This window comes from Habropoda laboriosa, unplaced genomic scaffold (assembly GCF_001263275.1).
Source record: "Habropoda laboriosa isolate 0110345459 unplaced genomic scaffold, ASM126327v1 scaffold76, whole genome shotgun sequence".
Lineage (NCBI taxonomy): Eukaryota > Metazoa > Arthropoda > Insecta > Hymenoptera > Apidae > Habropoda > Habropoda laboriosa.
The window spans coordinates 883,694-908,180 of NW_017100184.1; the positions used below are offsets into that span (position 1 = coordinate 883,694).

Genomic DNA, 24,487 nt, shown 5'->3' on the forward strand with positions numbered 1-24,487 from the left:
TTGTGCAACAGCAATCGATACATGTTGTATAAGTAATGGTCGAAGCACGAAACTCACCGGGATCTTGCTGCTTTTGAGGAAGTCCAACAACGCCTCAAGGGCACCCAAGGTTGAGGCTTGCACGTAAACACCGCGTTCTGCGAGTCGAATGTTTCCAAGGGCACTAGTCAACTCTTTCGCAATTTCTTCCTTTAAGACATCTACTTCGTCTGGTTTTTGGGCCACTTGAAGATTCAATCCTACTCGAACGATATTAAATCGTAATTTATTTCGTACTATTACTATAAACGGTGTCTGATGTATACTAATCTTTACCTGCAATAGCTTTTTCCAAATCTTTTGCAGCAATTTTTATTCCTTGCGCGGCTTGCACTTCACGGTATTCGATATACGCGTTCTGCAATTACCACGATAAAGGATAGACGAATTAGATATTTCGATTTTAAGCACAGAAAAATAAAAAATTCTTCGATCCCCTTACTTTCACTCTCAATTCCTTCAACGGTTGTGGCATAAGTAACGAACGTATCTGAGTCACTATAGGACCATCGGTACCCGCTACTATCATTGTATCACCTTCTCTCAACATACCATTGACTAGAATACAATCTATTGTAGTTCCGAGACCTGGTAATGCTTTCACTTCTAAAACGGTGGCTTGAAGCTCTTCGCTGTACATGAGTTTTCTAGCTAGAGGACCTTGACAGGCATCGACTATTAATGACAGCAGGTTACCCATACCCTCACCTTTCAACAAATGATTTATTTCGTATTATTTTTAAATCATACGTACGTATTATCCAGAAAATTAATAAATATATTTATTTACCTGTAATTGCACTAGTTGGTACAAGAGAAACGTAACTCCTACGGTCTGGATTTTCGTAAAACAACGCGGCGTTCAGGCCTTGTATAGCGAATTGAACGATAACATCCTTCGAACGTTTCTCAAACTCTCGCTGTGTATTCATAGCTTGGCCTTTTATAATGTCCTGGATATCTTTTCGATTCATAGTTTGCCAATCGTATAATCTATACGAATTATATTATTTTTATTTCGCTGGTATTTTTGCTAGTTACGTAATTGTGTATGGGTTCGTTTTAAATACTGTACCTGTCAATTTTGTTTAAAGCTACGATAAAAGGACATTTCTTTGTTTTCAGCAAGTTAATACTTTCGATAGTTTGTGGTTCTAAACCGTGCATAATGTCTACTACTAATATCGCTATATCACAAAGAGAGGATCCTCGGTTTCTTAAATTACTGAAGGATTCGTGACCAGGTGTGTCTATGATTAAGAGTCCAGGAATTTTGAAATTTTTCTCAGAAAACTGAAAGAAATTGTTTTTTTTTTTTTTCATTTCATCGAAATATTTGAAATAAATAACACACGAAGAAATTAATCAAAGATAACTTACTCCTTTCACGTGTTTCGTTGATTCTTTAATGGCATCGATAGGCACATTTGTAGCGCCAATCTGTTGAGTTATACCCCCTGCTTCAGCATCCTGTACATTCGTTCTTCTCAATTTGTCGAGGATTTTCGTTTTTCCTGTATCGACGTGACCTAAAACACACACTACGGCAGCTCTAAGTTCGTCCAATGATCTTTTCTTTTCCGCTTCTATCCTTCGAAGTTGTATTCGTTCCCTAACTCGTTCCTTCTTTCTCGCTGCATCTGATACTTTATCTTCTAATCCACTATCCTCTTCGCTTTCCTCTGTATCCGATTCGCTACCACTCTCACTGTCCGATTCACTTTCCGAAGATTCTTTCCTAGATTCGTCAATTTGCGATTTCTTTTCTTTTCCAAGTGAAACTATTCTTTCCTGCCTCTTCATATTTGGAGTTTTTGGCACATCGTCTGATTTATCTGTAAAATTTTTTTATTACAAACAATTTCCTTAAATATATTTCTAAATCTATCGATAATAAATACCTTCGTCTTGTTCATCTTCGCTGCTTTCAGCATCCCATGAGTCTTTCACATCGTCCTTCTTTTCTTCAGACTCTTTCTGTTGTTGGTCTACAATTTCTACTTCTACTCTATTTCCTTCTGTCACGCCTTCTTCTCCTTTTTCATTGTCTTTTTCATCGACGCTTAATTGCTGTTTCATTTTGTTTGGTCTTATCCGAATTCCTAACACGTGTTATAACAATATCCTCTTACATAACTGATAATAAATTCTTAAAAATATCATTTCCTACAATAGAATATTATAACTACCTGATCTGGGTTTTTTCTCCCCTACTTCTGGTAAACCTACACCTTGGGCTTTAAGCGCGTTAAGCATAGCCTGTGCTCTCGCCCTGTCTTGTTTCTGTTTCGTAGTTAATTTGCCTTCTGCCTTTAGTCGTTCTTTTCTCTGCTTCTCCTTCAGCTTTTTCCTTTCTTTCCGCTCCTGTTCGAGCCTTAGTTGTTCTAATCGAGCCTGTTCTTGTAATTCTTCTTGCCGCAATCTTTCTTCTTGCTCCCGTTGTAATCTCTCCTCTTCTTCTTTTAATTTCTTTAAGGCTTCTTGCATTGCAGCAATAGTCTTCTTTCCAGGACCTTTGCCTATTGCATATATCTAATTATACTAAATGTAGACAGAAGTTAATGTTATATCCTAACAAACGTAGCTAACGTTAATTTACTATGTTAAAAATCTCTTAAAATTTTTGCTACCTTTATCTTTTGGTTCCTCTTTTACAACTTTCTTCTTTTTCTTTTTCCCTTCATCACCATCACCAGGTGCAGAGGTATCTATTTCGTTGACCTCTTTGGCTTCTGGTGCTTTAACTTCTGCTTCCTTTACCTGTGACTCTTTTTTAGAGCTTTGCTGTTCTATTGTCTCTTCTTCTGTTTTCTCCTCTTCATTTTCTGTCTTTTTGGCTATTTCCTATGATAATCAGATTAAATATAGTAACCAACAATATTTAAGATGAATGTAAAAAAATATAAAAATACAGGTTGCATACTGCTTTCTTCTGGGCAAGTTTCTTTTGCTTCTCCCTTTCCTTCTTTTCTTTCTTCTTCTGTGCTGCTGTTTTTACAGTACTAACTTCCATGTCATCGTCAATATCATTTGCATCTAGGAGTTCAGTAGCCTTCAACTCTTCTTTAATATCAATAACATCACCTTTTTCCTTTTTCTTATCTTTCTTTCCTTTCTTCTTTTTATCTTCAACCTCAACTGCTGGTTCAACTGGTTCATCTTTGACTTCTTTTTTCTGTCCAGAATATTCCAGTTCCAATTCAGCCAAAACTTTTTCGATATCCTCGTCACTATCATTACGCTTTCTTCTGGCTAAACATAAACATGAATTACAAAATTATATTTTGATTGAAATCTAACAAAGGAAAAAAAGAATATGTACATATTTTTCTTATTAATTAAGTAAGTAAATAACAAATTACAAGATACATTTTTAGTTTGTTATATAATTAAAATGTTGTAACCATATAGATATAAACAATTTGCAGCAAAAGCAACAGAATAGTTAAATGAAGTTCAATTATACAATCATTAAATTTTGTATACATCACTTATACAAATTACTCTCCTGCATTCATGAAACTTTCACTATCTACTTTACATCTGAGCAACTTTCACTTTACACAAGTTTTTGATTATCAATACATTTACTAAACGTGTGGTTGACACGATATCCGATATGTGAACTGCATCATTCATAATGTATTCATATTCGATAAAGTCAAAAAATCATGTTATCTAATATCACCTTCAAGTTATGAAATATGTATGTATCATAATACCGAAGTATTACGATCGCTTCCACGAATGATACAAAAATTTTACACTCCTGACGAATGTAGGAGAAGACGAACAAACTAAACATTAATATGTTCAATTGTGAACACTATGAGAAAACTAAAAATACATTATTTTCCTTTCCGTATGCAACGCAAAAGTGGTTAAGTTGAGGTTAAGCCAAAGCAGACGACATTCTTCACACGAGAAAAAAATGCCCGAAATATAATAAAAACCTAAGCGTAGGCACGGATTCGAAGAGTTATTATTTCGTTCTTATTCGATGACAGATGTGCACGAATCACGTCACTATTTTCTCACCTTTCTTGCCTTTCTTCGGCTGAGATTCCTGCATCTTGATCTACTTTCAAGAATTTCCTTATGTACGTTCAGTTTTTTCACAGTTCTTTTTACCGTTTCACTGGCAAAATTCTTATTAAACACAAATTAAATTTTACTTTTAAATATAAGTGAATTCAAAGCGATTACAAATAAATCATACGAAATCTGTAAAACCCTATCTGTCCTTTTAACCCGGTCTGCACGACTATGTGCACAACTGAACCATGTATCATTACAATTTTGCAAGATGTGCATCGCATGAAAATTAAAGTCAATTTCATATGAGCGCCAACTTGTTGTGCAAGAATATGAAAATTGTTTTTAACAAAAGAAACTTTAATTTGATAGTGTTACATCAATTTTTATTCTATGAAATATACAATTCACACAATAAATACTATTAAGTTACTTAAATATAAGATATTACGAAACATCAAGCGTAGTTCACATGAATGTAAGAATTCATCAAACTGTATATATATTTTTATTATTTTATTTCGTTATTGTAATTTCTTGTTCGTTCTCCTATTTATCACGTTTACCTACAATTATTTAACTTAGTGAAAATGAATTCTTATATGAATTATACTAAGGATAGTTTCCATTATTTTCTTACTATTTGATTTGTGATTGTAAATGGTAGTTGAAGTATGTTGCGCCATCTATTTAAAATATAGCAACTTCTGCAATAAGCGGACGGTCTTTGTTCTTTACGTTGCGACCAAGATGGTGAGTAAGTGATCTTAAGGTTATTCGTCCATAATCTGTAATTGTTAGAAGCATCTGTGAATAATTAAAATATTAACAATTGTAATTTTATTGAGAACTTACTAAACATTTTCTTATAATAAATATTTTTCTCCTGAAACAAATCATTGAATATTGATTACAAATATTCTCAGCGTTGTGACTTCGCGTTAGAATTCAAACATAACCTTCCACACAAACATGCTTTAAAATATTTTGTAATTATTTAAGTGGCTCATTGGCATAATGTTGTTTATTGTTCTTTTATCGTTAGTCTACACATAAAAAGAAGACCAGGAAGCTTCGTGGTCACGTCAGCCATGGTCATGGACGTATAGGTATGAACATGTACGAAACATTATAGAATTACAATTTTATTTAAATGGAAATAATTAAAAGTATAGTAACGTTTACTTAAATAGTAAAATAATATTTTATTGTAATTTAGGTAAGCACAGGAAGCACCCTGGTGGTCGTGGTAATGCTGGTGGTCTGCACCATCATCGTATCAACTTTGATAAATACCATCCTGGTTACTTTGGAAAGGTGAATATAATTTTTTTGACGAAAAAATCGATTCATGATACATATTAAGTGATGATAATTTTATTTTTCACTGGCGAACTGAATTACCTTGAATGCATTACATACTCTGATGAATTTTACAAATATCAAATATGTACTGGTGGAATATGTATACATTATCAGTAAGTTTCTGTTTTTATTTATAGCTTGGTATGCGGAATTACCATTTGCGACGTAATACGAAATGGTGCCCTACGTTAAATTTGGATAAATTATGGACATTGGTTTCTGAACAAACCAGGCTTAAATATAAAGAATCAGAAAATAAAGTCCCAGTAATTGACCTTGTTAAAGCAGTAAGTTCTAAAATATGTATGTTTGTATTTACATAATTGAAACTGTTTGTGGTATTACTTTCGTATTGTTTAATTTTGCAGGGGTATTACAAACTTTTAGGAAAAGGACGACTTCCTAAACAACCAGTTATTGTTAAAGCTAAATTTTTCAGTAAACTGGCAGAAGACAAAGTCAAGGCAGTTGGAGGTGTCTGTGTCCTCTGTGCTTAAGGATGCAGGTATTTACATATCTGTATATCATGTTTATAAATAAGATTGAAATTAAGAGAAACATTCTGTGATGATAGTATATGAACGGGCGGACAGAAAAGTGCGTACAACACTTAAAACCATGTAGAGCGTTCGTTCTGATAAAACTAAATTTCAATTTGATAATATTGAAATTTTTTTTTCATAAATATGATAAGAAACCTCTTGTTTCAGGAGCTGAAGCCTTGAACAAACCTGCTGTGTATAATTCTGATAAGTTTATATTCTTAATAAAATTTAAACTACAAAAAAAGAGAAAAATCATACCAACGTTTTTTTTTACCATACAGAAGCAAAGCTTGAATAATTTATTGTAATTATAAGTTTTACTTACATTTTGTGAATTTTAATAAACTGGGTTTTTCCATATTATGTGAAAACCTATAAGAAAAAGTTAGGCATGATAAAATACAACAGAAAGGTATTTTAAAGTTTTTTATACATAAGATTGTCAAAATACATTTGTCAAGAGATTTATTTTGTTTATTTTTAACACATTTTTTTTTACTACGTTTGTATAAACAATTACGCTATATGTGGAGGTGGAGGAGGTATTTGCATGCCTGTGGCTAAAAGTGCAGGAGGTGGTGGTACTGGATTGAACATAGGTGGTCTTGGTGGTGGTGGGACTGGTACCATAGGTGGTCCTAAACCAGGTCGTATTAAAGGAACTGGAGGTGGTGGTACTTTGCCAACTGATGGTTTTTCATTCTTAAATGCGAACTGTAAAAAGAATTGCTTTGTATCTTTATTCCAATGTGTCCAAAACTTTCCTTCTGCCTTTTCTACTTCTCTACTGGGAACCTAAAAAAAAATTGTAGACTGTTAACAGATAAATTACTACATAATAATTTATGTCTTAATTAGTTTACCTTAAAAGCTATTGTTTCATAGGGTTCGGCAGCAAACAACAAGTACTGCCATTTGCGGTCTGGTGGCTCAACTCTTTGTTCATATGCTGACATAAACCTATGTCGAGGAATAACATTATCTGCAACTTCTGGATAGTCAACTTGAAACAATAAACTTTGCTGTCCTGATTCTGGATCACGTTGTTTGGTTACTCTATAACCCGGTCTTCCAATTTTTACAAATTTCTTCGGTTCTACTCGAGGTTTTTCGGGTGCAAGTGTTTGAGGTGCTTCCTTCGCTTCTTTGGCAGCCCTTCTAGCTAGGTTAGCTTGATGCTTTTTACCCTGTGTGTGAGCCAAATAACTGCCTTCGTTGTTGTGAAGAGTTAAACACAATTTACATTCATAAGAACCTAAATGATTTTTCATAAAATATGGGTCTTTGTTGAGGTCAATAGTTTCTAATGCAAGTTGTCGCAAACGTTCTCTTCTGTCTCGATTACTCTCTGACCAAGAGGCAACACCTCCACCGCCAGTTTTACCTCCTGGACGATTTTGGAAATCCATTTTCGGTTTTTATATCACTTTCCGCACTTACTTAAATACAGAAAACATTAATGTTTCTCTGAAAATAACATAACATACAACTCTCTGATATAGGTTAACTCTCACTAAATTGTTTGACGCCTTACGATATATCGAAGTTGCTGCGGTGTCAGTGCAGGCAATATAAGAAATATTACCAACAAAGATGCCTTACACTATATGGTACTTTAAATGCAAAGTAAAAATATTTTTAACGCTAATAATTTTTTGTTTACATTTTAGTATTTAAGTCCGTAGTATAATTTCCTTTAGTGTTCTATCTTAGTGATGTAATTACAATAACAAGTTTGATGAACGAATTTTATTAATTTGATATCATAATTAATTTATTCAATTTAAATTCAAACTTGGAATAATAATTAACGTATGGCACATTTTATATTATCGATATTTATACAATTATATTGTGAACAGTTTATGAAATCACAGATCGTATCCTATTGTGAAGTTGGCGCAAAAAAATATGATACATGTATAGCCACCTTTAACGTCGTAATATGTAAAACAAAATTCTTAACTTTTGCTCTTATTTACATTACTTTATGAAAGTACAAAAATATGATATGTCAAAAATATAAATATTTTAATACGGCTACTATTTACATTAATTTAAAGAAGGAATGAACATAATACTTGAACAGTAGTAGACCTCTTATGCCGAACAACAATTCGGGTTGTAATTTATGAAAGATATTTTCTATTAATAATTATTCCAAATGCTTCTCTTGTAATTTGAAGTTTTTGTAAGCTTCAATATATTGGCTGGAACATTTTCTTTCATTGCTCTGTAGAAAATATAATTTTATATATATTTAAATATAACTAAAGTAAAGGAAAAATAGAATGTGAAAAAGAATAAACGTGCGAGCTCTAAATAACATGCACATGAAAACAACGATAGAATTTCAACAAAATATGAAAATACTTAATGAATAATGTATGATATTTTTTTTTTATGTTTATATAAATGTAATACGTTAAATACTGGCTTGAAAAAAATAAACATGTGTAATTTTCTTATCTAATATCACCAAGCAATAGTATATGAGTACCCCATTGCATATATGAATAAATAAACTACAGAAATTGCATTCCAATAGTTAAGCACCACTGAAGAGAAACTTAATGATAATATCTTAGTTTCAAGCAAAATATATTTGAAGAAATGTGCTCCTCACGGTATTATGTTTTTTTCCAAATTAAATTTTTTGTCGAAATGCATTGTGCAAGTATATTGATTTGATTTTTCTTGCAAAAAGTCAATGCGTTTTGAGGATGATGTAGCTTGTGCTTCTAATTCTCTTACTTTATCCTCTAAATCTTTTATTTGTCGACATTGTGAACGGCATACATCTTTTATCATTGCCTTGTCTTTTTCTAGTTTTGCAATTTGTACACGATCCTGTATACATGTTACAATTAATTTGAAGTAACGTTACTATACTTCATATTTTTACTTACATTAATTATTCCGTTATTTAAATTAAGAGGTCCTCGCATATTATTAGGAGTTGCTTGACAAGCTTTCTCTCTTTTATTAATACGCCACCATCGACAGGTATCGCATTCCCACGTATTGATATCGTTCAGAGTTCTTTGAAGCTTTCTTACTTCACAACTAAGTTCGGAATTCTACAAAAGAATTAAATTTCCAATGAATATTGATTAATTGTAAAAAAATATTGAAAAAAAGGATATCATACATACTTTTTCTCGCAATGTGAGTATTTGTTCTTCAAGTTCCTTGCATTTTTGTTGGTAAGGGAAATTTTCACTCTCGATTTGCATCTCTAGTGCTGCAATTTGTCCATTTCTTGATACCAATTGTATTTCTAATTCTTGAATTTTTTTTCTTAGTATTTGACATGTTTCTTCATTTTCATTAACATCTGTATCCAACATTACATTTTCCAATTGCCTCCTTTGATTAAACACCTCATTTCTACTGCGCCTTCTTCTGTTGTTTTCAAAAGCCGGACTAGCACATCTTGAACCGCTACTGTTGCTTTTTAATTCCACTTTATTCTCATATTCGTTAATTTTTTTTTGTACTTTTGAATTCTCTCTTTTCAAAATATAACAAATTTCTTCATTGTACCATTTTTTATCTTCTATCTGTTTATTATCGATTTGTGCCGTTTTTTCAAATGATTGAAGTTGTTTTTTAATATTTTTATTTTCTTCGTCTAATATTTTTAATTTTTCCTCTAATTTATTAATTAATTTATTTTGTGTCTGATGGTCACATAATTTAGTTTTTAAACTTGAGATTTCTGTATCTCTTTGACATAAAATAGCAGCACATTCTTTTAGTTGGTTATCAAGTTCTTCCTTTCTGGTAATTACATCTTTTATTTGATATATGTGTTTTTTAATCTCTTTATCCCTTTGGATTAACAATAATTTTTTACCTTCTAATTCTAGTGCAATTTTATTTTTCTCTTGAAGAAGAGCATCATACTTACTATTTCCTTGAGAAAAACATGGAATAGTTTGTTTCGATTTGTACAGTGATAAAGATTTTTTTATTTCAACATTTTCTTGAGACAGTAATTCATATTGACCTTTCAAATTAACTAATTCTTTTAAAATTTTATTTTTATTATCTTGTAGCTCAATTATGCGGTTACTTGCTCCTTCCAAGCTATTTTGTAATCTCTTATTCACATCTGTTAATTCTTCCATTTCTGCTTCAGCTTTCACTTTACTTGTACTATTTCTAATTTTTCTTTCCAACTTTGCATTTACTTGTTGCAATACTTCGTATTCTTCTTTCAGATTATCTAATTGTTCTACTAAAGTTACATTTTTGTTATTTAATTCATTTAATTGTCTATTTAATCCAACATTTTTTATTTCTTCTGAATTTAATTGATCTTTGATTATTTCAATTTCCTTTTCCTTAGCCATTTTTAATCTTTCTGTCTCTTCTTTGTACCGTACTATACTTTCTTTCTTTTCTTTAACTTGATTTTGTAGTATTTCATAATCTGGCATGATAGTTTCAAGTTTAGCTTTATATTCGGATAACATGTCACATTTATTTTTTAAAAGAGCTTTAATATTTTCAATTTGGGATACTTTCTCTTCTACTTCATGATTTACTTCATTAAAAGCTTCTGTGAGTTGTTCAAACTCATGGGTCATTTTCTCTATCGTTTGCTTGTTAATTTTTAATTCAGAAGAAATTGTTTCTATAATATTTTTCAATTGTTTCTCATTAGCTTCGAAACCTTCAATGTTACTTTTCAATTCCATATTCTTTGTCTTATAAATCTCTATGGTACAAACTAGTTCTTCTATTTTCTTTTCATATACCTGTATCTCAAATCTTATTTCAGAGTGAAGTTCAATTTCTTTGTTTACAAAGGCTTCTTGAGCCTCTTTTTCTCGTTTTTGAGCAATAACTAGTGCTTCTTCTTTTTGTTGAATATCTACATTGCACTGTTTATCAAATTCACTTTGTAAATTAGTGAAATCAACTTGTAGCAGATCCATTTTTTCTTTAAGTGTTTCCTTTTCATAATTATTTTCCCTTAACATGTGTTCTAACTGATTAACTCTATCTTGCTGTTGTGTACATAAATTTTCCTGTTTTATTAAGTCTGTTTGTAATTTTTCAATTTCTGTTTCTAATTCTTTAGCCCATGATGTTACACGCTTCTCTACATCCGCACTTTGTTGTATTTCATCTTCTAACTTTTGTTTGTCCATTTCAAATAATCCTCTCATTGTTTTAATTACTTCTTCCTCCTTTGACATGAGTGTCTGCAAAAATATAATAAAAATTTCATCTGCTGTTTTGTTTAAGAAATCCACAGAATTTACTTTGTATTTAAGTGACTTCAATTCCTTCATCATGCATTCTTTGACAGTATCCAACTCTTCCCTTAATTTCTTATTATCCGTAATTAAAGGATTTTCCCCCTTATACGTAAATTCATTTTTATCGTGTAAATTTTTGAATTTCAATTCAATATCTCGAAGTTTTATAAGTTCTTGCGTCAAACTATCATTTTCTTCAACATATTTATTTAACGTTTCATTTATTTTCTTGAATTTAATTTCAGATTCATTGGTATATTCTTCAAAACTTTTTGTTATTATTTCAAATTCATTTTTATATTTCATTTCTGAATTATCTTTGGGATCAATTAATTGAACCTCAAGTGCTTGCAATTTTTCTTTGAGTACTTCTTTCTCCTTCTCACTATCTTGTAAAAGACTTTCCAACTGGGAAACTTTTCTTTGAAGTTCTTTGTACAGATGCTCTTGTTTTGTTAAATCTGTTTGAAGTTTTTCCACGTCTGACTTTAATTCTGTTGCCCACAATGTCGCATGTTTTGCTGCTTCGGTGCTTTCTTGTTTTCCTCTCTCTACTTCATTGTATTGTTTTCTTAATAGTTCCAGTTCGTCTTTATATTTATATTCGATAGTTTCAGTTGAAATGGTTAATTCATTCTTCTGATTGGTTATTGAATCTAACTCATTCTTCAGTGATGAAATGCATTCATTTAAATCGTCAATTGTTCGATGTAATCCAGTGATAAGAGTGTCTTTATTTTCTTTCTCAACTTTCAAATCTTCTAATTTTACTTCTAGCGTCAACTTTTCGTTGCATATCATTTTCTCTTTCACAGAAAACTGCTCGATTTCTTTGCTCATACTTTTTAATTCATTCTCAAGAATTTGCGCTTTCTCTGTGGCTATTGCTGCTGTTATTTCCCTATCTGATACTTGTTGCTGTAGTTCTTCATTAATGCTTTTCAGTGTATTGATTTCGTCCAATAAGCTTCTTTTTTCCGTCCTAAATTTACTAAGCAAGGAAGTAAAATTCGTACTATTCTTCTTTAATTCATCTATGTCCTCCTTTACTTGGTCGATACTTTTTTGAATTTGTTCGATTCTAGTTTCACTTTTAAGCCCATGTTTCTTTGGTTTACAATCATCGTCTGTGTTCTTCGTATCAACTACTTCATCGTGAAATTTTTCAAGTTCATTGCACTTTTCCTGATATAAGGCAGACAATTTGTCATGATTATCTTTTAAAGCTTCTAATTCGTTATTCAAATATTGAACTTTTTCTTCTACAAAGCTTACATTCATTCCATCTGCAAAACTGGAGTTAAAAGATGTATCGCCAAAACTTAAATTCAATTCTTGATTAACTTTAAGTTTTAATATTTCGGTATCTGCACACTTACGATCGAATTTCTTTTGCAAATCTTCTAACTTGTGATTTAAATGTTTCGCCTCGAGTTTAAGTGCTCTACGACTCTCGTTTAAGTTCTTCAAATGCGTACATTGGCTACAAGATGATAATTTTAATTCGCTCAATTTTTTATTCAAATGAGATAAATGATTGACTTGATCTTGTAACGTTATAACTCTGTTTGCCAATTCCTCGCGATTTTCTTCCTGTACTGGGTTCTTTGCTATTTCAGTTATCTTTATAGTGTCATCAGGTACTGCAGACAAGTGCGACGTGTTAATACTCAATTTGTCATTGCGTGAATTATCAATTTCTTCCATAGTTTCCAACAAATTATGAGAGAACTTTGCATTTTCTTCAGATAGCATTGTTACTTTCATTTTTAATTCAACAATTTCGGCTCTCAACATACTGTTCTCTGTCTTTAACAGCTCTTCATCATTTTTATCAAAATTCGTATTTTCTATTGAAGATATTTTATTTCTTAAGATATCGGATTGTTCTTTCAACATGTCATTTTCTTCAATTTTGTCTATTAAGTCGGTAGAAAGTTCATTGTTTTCCGTTACCAAAGATTCGTTTTTTTCCGTAAGTAATGTAACCTTATCCTTGTAAATACATTCATGATCATACAGTAGCGATTTACTTTCTTTAATGCTCTCAAGTTCTTTATTTTTTTCTACAATTATAGTTGATAATTCAATATTCTCTGTCTTTAATGCATCGATTTCATTTTGATATTTAAAGGTTAATTGCTCATCGCTATATCCTTCTGAGGTTTTTGAACGAAGAGATTCTAATTGACCATTCAAAACCCTTAAGTCGCTTTCTAGATTGATTTTTTCGTCTGTAATTTTTGAAATACGTGTATAAAGTTGGTCGATCGACGTTTGAAGATTAAGTTCAATTTGTTTCGAACGTTCTTTTTCAGCCAATAATTTAGTGGTCATTTCCATATTTTCATTTGTTAATAAATAAATAGTTCTTTCCAATTTTTGTGCATCTATCTTAAGACTTCGAACATCGTTCTTTATTTCATCTAATTCTTCAACTTTTAGTGTTAAATTTTCTACTAACTTAGCCTTCTCATCTTCCAACTTTACTATTAAATTTGAAGAATATCCGTTAATTTCGTCATTTTTAAAACAAAAACAGGTAGATTCTTGTGCAATTTGTTCCTCTAAATTCTTGAAAGGAATGAAAAATTAGATAAAACTAGAAAACATATTAAAATATATGAATATAAATATCAGTTGCACTCACATGTGTGCAACAGTGACTTTTTTCGCACATTAATTGTTTTTCTAAAGTTGTAAACTCACGTAGTTCGATCAGATCCTTTGTTAGGTCTAAAATATATCTCCGCAAAACACTTTTTGGTGTAGAAGGAGATGCTTGATTGCTGTTACAAAGAAAAGAATCTATTAGAGTAGTATGAACAAAATAAATATTTCATTAATAAACAGTATATACCTCAAAGTTTGTACACAAGAATCTTGTTTTTCTGGAGTTAGATAAAAATTATCATTTTTTAAATCTACATTAAATTCATTTTCACTGTACAGTTCTGTATTATTTTCTTTGGTTTCATAATCCCCTTCACAATCGATCAACTCTAATTCAAAGTCTGTAAAAGCTGCCTCAAATGCTGAAAGCATGAAATAAGATAAGTTGTCACATTATATAAAATATTTCAAACAATAAACAGCATAATATGATAAATTTACTTTGACTTATAACATTCACTGATTGCATAATTTTCTTTTTATATGGTTTCTCAGGTGATATTTCTTTTATTGTTGGCAAACAAACTTTAGTATGGCATACAGGTAAATACTGTGTAAATGTTCCAGGATTATACGAAATCTGTCTTCTTCTAGATTTATATTTAAGTTGTTCTTCGCAATTTTTTGTAAATCCAGAAATAAATTGAGTCTTTAGTAACTTTATACATTCCTCTAGCAAACGATAAATATGATACTTCATTTTCAAGTTATTTGATTCTACTTCTTCAGACTCTACAGGTGAGTTTCCAGTTCTTATTCTCTATTGAAATAATGCCAATATGAAATAGTAATTGTTACAAAAATACATGGTAACTTGTAAAATAAAATTGCAATTAACAATACAAACCTCTAATTCTGTTTGTAGTTTAGTTAACTGTTTTGCATAACGTATTAGAAGTGGTGAATCAGACATAACTCCACTTTTTTGTGGTTTGGTTGTAATAGTCTTGGCTTGAGATGCACACCTAAACATTAAAAAAAAGAAAAGTGTCCTAATATATACTAAATTATGAATATTATTACAGTAATACCATACTAACAATAAAGTGCTGTATGTTTCCTCTAAAGCAACAGGTGTGACTGTACATATTATTGCTGTTAAAGCATTGCCATTTAATGATGACTGTAGCAATTCTGTTAATTTACTGCTATGGTAATCAGTATGTTCCTGCACATTTTGCAATTTAGTTTCTTGTATAATTAATGATTCTAAAGTGAAAGGGGATATGTCAGATTGCTGTTCTTCAACAGCATCTATGCAAGGAATTTTTTTTAAACCAGCAAGATCTATTAAATTTAATTGTGATACTTGTACAACATTCTTGGAATCCTCTTCAACTTCTTGACTTTCAATTGTCTAAAAAATATATAAATTTACTGTATTAGAATATAAAATATGTAAAATATAAAACATCCTGTGTAATCTTACAATTCGAAATATGCTGTGACTGCTAATGAATTTATTCCTGTTGATTTCTAATAGTCTTTTATTTTTTATTCCTTTTTCCATTACAGATAACATATTATCTGAAGAGTTTATAATTTCTTCCTTACAATTAATAATTGTCTGTCCATTGTCATCTTTATACAACTTCAAGTCAGTTCCATTCTTACTTAATAAGTCATTTATTTTTTCATCACAAATTTCTAAATAAGATACTCTAAAAGGTATGAACATTTATTTGAGACTTCCTAAAGGTTTATCATTTCAGCTTTTATGCTTAATACAAACCTTAACAAAAATTCACGCTTAACAGTACTTGAAATAATGTTAAATATGTATTCAATAGTAAGTGGTATTACACCTGGTTCCTCTAATGTACCTGTCATTGTGTATGTTTTGCCAGAATGACATTGACCACAACAAAATACTGTTCCATTAAAGCCATCTATAGCTGCATCAACAATAGGTTTTATAATACTGTTAAACACATCTGAATTTGTGGCATTTGTATCAAAAATATGATCTATAAACATGATATTAAAAATTAACAATACAGTAAGATATTTAATTACCAAATTTGTTACTATGGGAATCAATATTTTTATCTATTCAATAATTTGTTTGTAATGGGTAAAAAGTAGGTTACAAATAATGCATTATATTTAATGCTCATCATTCTTATTATCTATCTGTACATAAATGAATATAATGTTAATATTAATTATCCAGTGATTTATAGTAGTAACATTTAATATCAAATAATACACGGATAAACAGTTTCTGAGTAATAAATAGTTAATGAAATTCTAATTATTCGACTATTTCATTTACATTTTTGGAGAGAATACGTCATCAGACGTATAAGTAGGTTATCCTTTGGACTTAAAGACACAATCGAACTTCCGTGTACGGTCCATTGTAACGATAAATTATCATCTTTTTCCGGCTCCAACAAGGGTCTCAATTTGATTCCCACTTTGATAGTGCTTGACATTTTCCTTTACTAATATTTTGAACGAAGCAGCGCAAAAATTTTGGTACGAAGCCACTGCGTTCTTAAATTATTTTACGTTTTCCAGCCTCGTTACATGCCGCTCGATGAATCGCAACTGTCATTTAAAATGACAACTGTTTCAACACATATTTAAATTTAAATTTTCTGCGGTCCGATTGGTTTAGTCAAGCATGCATTGCAATAAGCAAGAACGTGACAAGACTAAGAATACTTAATTTTTATACGCTAAAGGTGTATTTGAAAATTATATATTCCACAATTACATATGTATTTGGTGTATTACTTAACACTACTTTTCCGATTCATTGCAACATTTCTAAAGTTAGAAACACTGATAAAAAATGAAAATTTAAATAAACCACAGCCTTTTTATGTAAATACAAACTTCGTTAATAAGATGAGTAAACGTGTAATTAATATTTGCTATTATTAATTATTTCCTCTTTTTAAATGATTACTTACGAATTTAAATTTGATTATCTTCTCTAATCGACTATCAATTCGATCATATCGAACCTACAAAAACATGTTATCGATAGCGGTGTCTGCTATTGTTGTTACGCGATAACGTTCTGTTTGTGAAACGTTAATTTGTTGACGTAGGAAAACATTGTTGCATCTATATTTTTAATTGAAGCGGATTCATTTATAGATTTAACGTTATTAGTGATGTACAGTGTTAGAAATATTTCTTAAAACAGTGGTTTTTGGAAATTCCCTTTATAAATGTTAAATAGGTTAGCGCTTCATATAAAACATTTCTAAATTTGACATTTTACAATACTTTGAAGAATTAAAAAAAATAAATGTTTAGATCTAAAATAAAAATTTCTACTCTTATACATTTATTTTACACAAGAAATGACGAATGACAATGATTATTAATTTTGTTTTTTATTTATAAACTTAATAGGCACAAGCATCAGAATGGATCGTGGCAAGGCTGGAATTGGTAGGGGTGCAAAAAATAAAATTGCCCAGCATCCTTCTGATTTATTTGCACTTGGTTCCAAAGGTTCACGTAATGAAAATTCTGATGCTAAGAGGCCAGGTGTTATTCATTCTAAACCAAGTAGTAGTTCTTCAACTTCTGGTAAATAAAGCATTGTTCTTTTGATATACTTTCAAAGAAAGATTTGGAGAAAATTAAGCCAAATATTTGACACAGTTAATACATATAATGTGTAAAAACTTATGTAGGAAATGATCGGAAAAAGGAAGCACCATCAGGATCTGTACAATCTTTTCAATATATTCCACAAAAAAAACCTAAACTTGCAACACATGTTTCTCATCAGAGACCACCATTCTCAAGTGCTGAAGCTTGGGAATTGGTAGCCATAGACAGTGATCCAGCAGATTTTGTTCCAATGGTTTTGGAAGCTAATGATAATGATGAGGGTGACAAAGTTATAGGCATCATTTGTGGTGCCATTAAAACTCTTAAAAATCAAAAATGGAAGCCTGATACATTGGTTTACATGGGATTATTGTACTTAGCAAAAATTCGTCCTTCTATTTTTTCAAATGATTGCATATTACATGCACTATCATCTTTGTTGAAACGGGATCAAGCACATAATTACAAAGCTAAAGGAAATCCATTGGTTCCTGTGCTTGCAGCTAATTTGTTGATGAAGGGGTTTCATGAAAAAAGAAACTGGCCAGAAATTTTTGTAAAGGTTGTTTATAAATGCATTATATTCATGCTTATTTTTTGTTGTATGTAACATTTGATTTAAAATTAATTTTTATTGTTTTTTTTTTTTGTAGCTGTACATTGAGGATGCTTTGGGTGAAAGGGTATGGGTTGATCACGAAGAATGCAAAGGTTTTGTAGATAATATTTTAACGGGATTTAACACACGACATCCACCGAAAAGCGTTTTACAACCAGAACTATCAGTCTTAACACCGCGCGATTGTCATAGTCCATCTACGGTTGACGACGAAGATCCGGGGTCTTCGTCTGTACAATTTTCTGGAGACAAAGAAAAGATAGAATTTCCTGTGACTCCCAGATATGCTCATTGTATAGAGAATATAGAATTCATTGTTCTTGAAGCTGTAAAAGAACAATTGAACAGGCGACAACCGGAGTCAATTACCAAGAACTTTCTCAAATTACTTTCTTCAGCCTGTGGTTTTGTAGAAATCAGAAATATCGCTGTTCCGAGATTAGAAATGTGGCTACATAACCCGAAATTAATGAGACCTGCTCAGGAACTACTGAGTTATATTTGTTACAATTGTACTTCTCATACACAAAGAGATGTTGAAGTTATAAGTCAATTAGTAAAAATGAGATTGAAGACCAAAGCCGTAATTAATCTATATCTAAATGGTGTAAAGGAATTAATCGGTTTACACCCTGAAAACTTATCTACTATCTTGAAGCATACAATTTACAATGAATTATCTACTGCAAGAAATCCGTATAACATGCCAATGCTGGGTGTAATGTTTCAAACTTTACCCGAACAAGCGGCTAAGCTACTCGCTGAAATATTTCAAGATTTACTAATGAATCGGGAAGATTATCTTAGACCTTTACGTGCTTTGCTCAGAGAAATCGTACGTGTCTGTCGACACGATATTAATTTACTTACTTTTGCGCGCACATTAATGTCCGAAAGACAGGATATAGCGCAACAGTTACTTAATTTTGAATTCAAAGAACGAGTCTTCATTTCAATTGCAGATTTATTGTGCCTATGTATGTTATTAGCTATCAGTCCACAAGTTAAAGAAGCTGCGGCATTGGCACAAAGAGGCGACAAAAAAGATATAGCTTTATTACATCAATTTCAAAATATGGTAGCGACAATACAATTTGAAGCCGTATTGTGGTTACAAAATTCGGCACCACAAATGTACGCCATTGGAAAAAATGAGCTCCTTCATGCTTTGCATAAAATTTTACTCCTTGAATCTCCAGAGCAATATTATAAATTAGATAACTGGCCTCCTGAATCTGATAGAGTATTTTATTTACGTCTTATTTCTGATGTTCCACTATTACAGAGTACATTGTTAAGACTGCTATTAATTGGTTTCTCAAAAGTGTGTGTCTAAAATAATAAATTCTAATGCATAACTTTAACATTAAAATTTAAGTCTTTTATAATTTGTATTTCAGGAAAATGGCATTACTCATTCAGAAACGTTAGACTTAGTGGATCAATTAATACGACGAAACTATAAATATACCATCAAAGTATTTATAAATATTAATGGTATTATAAATTTAATTAATTTAGCAGGAATTTATTTTAATTATTATTTATTTCTTTTTTTTTTTAGCTATGTACCACCTACTTTGGCAATATCGAATCTATATTGGAAAGGATGGATAATGTTATTAATATTGGCAGCCCATAATCCTTCAGCTATTGGTGCTGTTGCGTGGAAACGATATCCTATTTTACGAACCCTCATGGAAATGTGTATTACAAAGTATGTTTAAATATTTTTGCTCCCGAGGAAAAATTATTGTGAATTTCTTTTAATGCAATATTGCTTTGCAGTCATTTCTCGTATCCTCCGCCGACGATGGCGTTACCAGAAATTATAGAGCAAGAACGTTCGAAAGAATTGCAAGTTGAAGCTATTGAGAAACAAGAAATACTCGAATATGAATCGCACTTAGCTGCTGCATCAACGAGAATACAAATATCAGAACAAAATAGCTTGCTGTTATCACAATTGATGACTATGGAACCAACTGGTATTGCTAGGAGACCGCCTCCGGCAGTGTTAGAACAAATACAATCGTTAAATGTGTCCCATAGATTGGGACATTTACTTTGTCGGTCTCGTAAACCAGATTTCTTATTAGATATAATACAAAGACAACAGCAAAGTTCGTCTCAGAGTATGCCTTGGCTAGCAGATCTTGTACAAAATAGCGAAGGGTCCCTTAGTCAATTACCGGTACAATGTCTTTGCGAATTTTTATTATCTACTAGTGCTCAAGCTGTGGAGAAGCAACCAAGACAACAGCAGTTACTAGCCCATCTTCAGATGTTATTAACCGATCCCGAACAAGATCGACAGCATGCTTACGAGGTCTTAGAATATTTCTTAAGAAGACTGAGTAGTCAACAAACTGGCAGTCGTCTTCAAGCAATTACAGGTTTAAAGATGGTCCTTGGATCAATACCTACCGAAGAAGAGCCTATGGACATAGACGGAGAGAATGAAAAGTAATTCTTTTAATAGATTTACCTATGAAGCACTTACTTCTTTAAAGTAAAAGCTGCATGTAAACCATTTCTTTCTTTCAGGGAGGTCTGGCTTATTCGGAAATTACCGTCCATACCTCACTTCTTATCGGTACGGTCTTTGGTTTCCACTGCTCTTCGAGGTGCTTGTCAGGTCGAGAACAATCCAGACCTTGTACACGCCTACATATCTTATCTTGCTGCGCACACTACTGACGATGATCTACCCGATTTAACCGATTTGGCTAACGAAATATCGCAGCTAGTGGTCGAACGGAGTACAATTATAGCAGCTATTTTACCGCAATCAGAAATTGACAATTCACAAGCTAAACAAACTTTACACGCATTCATGGTGATCTTTTGCAATTATTTAGAGAAAGCTCGGTCTCCAAGAGCAGAAGAGTATACGTGGTCTGAGAGCCAAGATCAAATATTAGTACAATGGAGTACAGGAGAAGAATGTACCATGCATATTCTGGTTGTTCACGCTATGATAATCCTCTTAACTTATGATTGTGAGGATGATGTATTGTTCGATGTTTTGCTTGAAACGTGGTTTCCACTGAATACCGAGCCACCAAAAGCTTTCCTTGTTGACACGAGCGAAGAAGCTTTACTCATACCAGATTGGTTAAAATTAAGAATGATTAGGAGTAGTGTGCCACGTTTGATAGATGCAGCTCTCAAAGACCTCGAACCACAACAGTTGGTTCTTTTTATTCAAAGCTTCGGAATTCCCGTGCCTTCAATGACTAAATTACTCCATACTCTGGATGCTGGTGTGCAAATCGATCCAAGCTCAGTTGGTGAAGCAGTTCTCGATAAGACATATATGGCGCAATTAGTTGAAGTTCAACACAGGAGAGGAGCAACAGGTGGACTAGTTTTTGTACAAGTTTTACAATTGATGGAGCCTCAATTACCTGATGAAAATGCGGTGACTGTTGGACAGTTGCAAGAACCATTACCCCTCAGTGCTATGGTCCAGAAACAATCTGTTATACAATGTTCTGTTAAAACGGACGTCCCCCATTTGATCAATAGATTGTTCATTGAAAATATACCAATGAATCAAAAGGTAGATGCATATCGTCGATTGCACAAAACTTTGGCGAAAGATTTGCAGAAATCAGCCAAAGAAAGTGGGGCTGTTGTGTTAGCAATACAACACATATGCAGCGTATTGAGCTCGATGCAAGTCAAGCAATTCTTAGCTTCCCTTGTTCATATGCCACAATATTCTTGCACTTTAATGCGGGTAATATTATTACCTTTAAAGAAATCATCTACCTCGCAACAAGTGGTCGAATTGGCACGTAATATGTGTTTGAATTTAATACAATTGATAGGCGATGTAAAGGCACCAGTTCTATCCATTTTACGAGACTTTGCAAATGTGCAGTTAACTAAAACGCCAAAAAGTATGGAACTGACGATGTTGATGCAAAATCGAGATCCTGGATCTATCTTAGAAAGCACAGACCCGGTAAATTTAGAAGCAGTGGGTTGTAAATTATTAGATATTTGTCTTAAACAACAAAAGAACGATGTTCTTGTAGAAGCAGTGGCAAGGTTGTTAGTAAGTGATAGTAATGAAGGTATTTTGAAACCAAGAACTGGTTTATTAATTGACTGGTTAGCATCTGTAGAACCAGAATTAATTGGCACATGTCCTATTCTTCAAATGAAACTTCTATTTGGGAAAACGAAGATACAAATGAAAATTGATAACAACGTTGTAAGCTCACATTCGTTTAGGCCTTATTTGTTAACTTTATTAACGCATAGAGCAAGTTGGGCAACTTTGTACAAATGTGTTGGACACTTGTTAGATAAATGTGATGACGGGTAGGTAAAAAATTATTAAAACGTTTAGAAAGAAAATGAAAGACAATAAAATATTATTTTTACAGGTACGATCCGACGGCTGTTTTAGATTTTTTGTGGGCGTTAACCTGTAATCCAAAACTTTGGCAAGGCAGAGACAAGTTCACACCAAAGCACTATGTTCCAGAAAATATTTTACTTCTGCATGAGAAACAATTATTAACACTTGTAGCATATATAGTTGCAGAGGCTGTTATTATATGTAATTGTCAAAATAGAAACACCGCACTTGCTAGGATAGAGTCTCGTCTTGATTTGTTGTTACACTGTGTTTCTACGGACGATCATTTGATAGCTAGTGTTGTAAAATATTTGGCTGGGCGTATGATGAATGACTCAAAGTATGTTTATTTTAGTATACCGTTATCTCCACATTTGAAACAAAAACTTTCTAAACGGTTTTGTTTTTGTGTTTAGCATTGACTCTGACATGGCCCATCAATTTTTATTACATATGTACATGAAGATACCTAAAGTAATATGCTATTTAGACACTTTTCAAACTAAAATGTTTGTTGGAGGAGCACAAATTACAGAATGGACTGGTTCTGTGTTGGATTGTATGAGCCACTCTTTGTTAACTGCTTTAGCAGCAACACCAAGGCAAAAATCATGGAATTCCAGGTCTCAGGATTTCGAATTATGTGCTCGAAAAATGGCTGCTGTACATCCTATTTTAATGTTACGACAACTTCCCATGTTAGCTTCATCTTTAATGGGAAGATCTTACATGGACTTTAGCCAATTTAGATCAGGCCATCATTTAAACCTTTTTGTACAAATAATGGGGTTGTTGGAATTATTACAGCCACATTTGTTTAGTGAAGAACATCAGACAGCTTTGGATGACACATTAGAGAATTATTTTCAGTGCTTCCAAGTATGTAAAGGAATATTCTTATTAATACATATTAAATTACAGATTACTAATTTGTTTTATTTTCAGAATTATGGTCCAGTGAAAGATCTCATACCACTCTTAAATAGATTTATTACTTTACTACAGGCATATATCTCTTATGATCCACAAAGGGCACTGAAATACTTGCAAAAGCATGCTCATATTCTTCAGTAAGTAATATCTTGGATCTCTTCTAATGACTATCAGACACCAACTTACACTTACATATAGTGAATTGCAGGTACACTATCCGAATCTAGTTACACTTAGAACACTTGTATCAGGCATTCCAGTGCCAAGAGAAGGAGAAGATTTAGAAGAGGTTTTAATTACCGTTCCTCCTACTCCACCTCCTTCAGAATCCATTATTCCACAGCACTGGCCATCATTGCTAGGTACCCTATCTAAACTGCAAGGTGAAGGTATGGTTACAAAATATGTTTCAATTTCGGTTAAAATTTTTTTGTAATACTAAAATATATAGATTTTAATATCATATTTCAGATGTATTTAGTGCTCTTCAAGAAATTGAACACTTATCCTCTCGAAAACCCTCGGTGTTAGAATCTATAACGGATAATATAGCGGAATTACTTATATCTCCGCAAAGTAATATAAGATCTCTTGCTCACACGTTACTAGCAAGAGCACTAAAACATCGTCCTGCATCAAATGCAAATATCTTATCCGCATTTCAAAGGTGTCTGGACAGTCCTAGAGCCGATATTTTAATGTCGGCTCTAGAAAAATTGCCAGAAATTGTATTATATATGCAGGGTAAGTTTCTCCATTGCTGTTGTAAAATCAGCAAATTTACATTCTCATAAATTATACCTCATTACAGAACATGCTTTACCACTGATGCAGAAGGTATTTGAATTAGGAGTAAATTCAAATGTGAATACTATACCATATATAAATAAAACCATTGCTTTGTTAAATACACAGCAAGGTTGTTAATATTACAAAAACTGTAATTTTTTATTTTGTATAAAATGGAATAAAAAATTTTTTATGTAAAACAGTAATTGCCACTTATTTTATTTTTCTTAGATAATTACACATCATTTGAGAAATTACAATA

The 24,487-nt window shown here is 32.1% G+C and overlaps 5 protein-coding genes across 5 annotated transcripts in view; 2 read left to right on the top strand and 3 right to left on the bottom strand.

Annotated features, from left to right (window-relative positions):
• LOC108579442 (eukaryotic translation initiation factor 5B) overlaps positions 1-4,290 on the bottom strand; it is a 26,963-nt gene extending 22,673 nt beyond the window's left edge. Inside the window, exons 1-11 of the mRNA XM_017942982.1 lie at positions 4,078-4,290; positions 2,963-3,291; positions 2,670-2,883; positions 2,229-2,558; positions 1,941-2,141; positions 1,420-1,874; positions 1,115-1,332; positions 830-1,032; positions 482-747; positions 316-397; positions 58-239 (exon numbers count right to left, since the gene is read on the bottom strand). Coding sequence (XP_017798471.1) covers positions 58-239; positions 316-397; positions 482-747; positions 830-1,032; positions 1,115-1,332; positions 1,420-1,874; positions 1,941-2,141; positions 2,229-2,558; positions 2,670-2,883; positions 2,963-3,291; positions 4,078-4,111 — 2,514 coding nt within the window. The 5' untranslated portion in view covers positions 4,112-4,290. The remainder of the gene's footprint in view (positions 1-57; positions 240-315; positions 398-481; positions 748-829; positions 1,033-1,114; positions 1,333-1,419; positions 1,875-1,940; positions 2,142-2,228; positions 2,559-2,669; positions 2,884-2,962; positions 3,292-4,077) is intronic.
• A 528-nt stretch (positions 4,291-4,818) lies between these two features.
• LOC108579358 (60S ribosomal protein L27a) lies at positions 4,819-6,207 on the top strand. The gene is made up of 6 exons (XM_017942882.1): positions 4,819-4,827; positions 5,120-5,183; positions 5,294-5,391; positions 5,577-5,726; positions 5,808-5,944; positions 6,150-6,207. The coding sequence occupies exons 1-5, from the start codon at positions 4,825-4,827 to the stop codon at positions 5,934-5,936; spliced, it is 444 nt and encodes a 147-aa protein (XP_017798371.1). The 5' UTR covers positions 4,819-4,824; the 3' UTR covers positions 5,937-5,944; positions 6,150-6,207.
• Positions 6,208-6,500: 293 nt separating this feature from the next.
• Positions 6,501-7,481, bottom strand: LOC108579374 (splicing factor 3A subunit 2). Its single transcript, XM_017942899.1, has 2 exons — positions 6,848-7,481; positions 6,501-6,779 (listed from the first exon to the last, which is right to left on the bottom strand). Exons 1-2 carry the CDS (start codon positions 7,391-7,393, stop codon positions 6,501-6,503), a joined length of 825 nt encoding a protein of 274 aa, XP_017798388.1. The 5' UTR covers positions 7,394-7,481.
• A 651-nt stretch (positions 7,482-8,132) lies between these two features.
• Positions 8,133-16,449, bottom strand: LOC108579323 (kinesin-like protein KIN-7O). The gene is made up of 14 exons (XM_017942830.1): positions 16,206-16,449; positions 15,663-15,897; positions 15,360-15,591; positions 14,971-15,287; positions 14,778-14,895; positions 14,372-14,690; positions 14,118-14,292; positions 13,908-14,046; positions 11,697-13,831; positions 9,738-11,321; positions 9,140-9,686; positions 8,894-9,064; positions 8,611-8,834; positions 8,133-8,217 (listed from the first exon to the last, which is right to left on the bottom strand). The coding sequence occupies exons 1-14, from the start codon at positions 16,366-16,368 to the stop codon at positions 8,133-8,135; spliced, it is 6,444 nt and encodes a 2,147-aa protein (XP_017798319.1). The 5' UTR covers positions 16,369-16,449.
• Positions 16,450-17,316: 867 nt separating this feature from the next.
• On the top strand, positions 17,317-24,363 carry LOC108579351 (integrator complex subunit 1). The gene is made up of 12 exons (XM_017942875.1): positions 17,317-17,482; positions 17,590-18,071; positions 18,163-19,452; positions 19,529-19,845; positions 19,917-20,594; positions 20,676-22,463; positions 22,529-22,843; positions 22,920-23,382; positions 23,449-23,573; positions 23,635-23,825; positions 23,908-24,180; positions 24,248-24,363. The coding sequence occupies exons 1-12, from the start codon at positions 17,317-17,319 to the stop codon at positions 24,361-24,363; spliced, it is 6,204 nt and encodes a 2,067-aa protein (XP_017798364.1).
• The last annotated feature ends 124 nt before the right edge of the window (positions 24,364-24,487 follow it).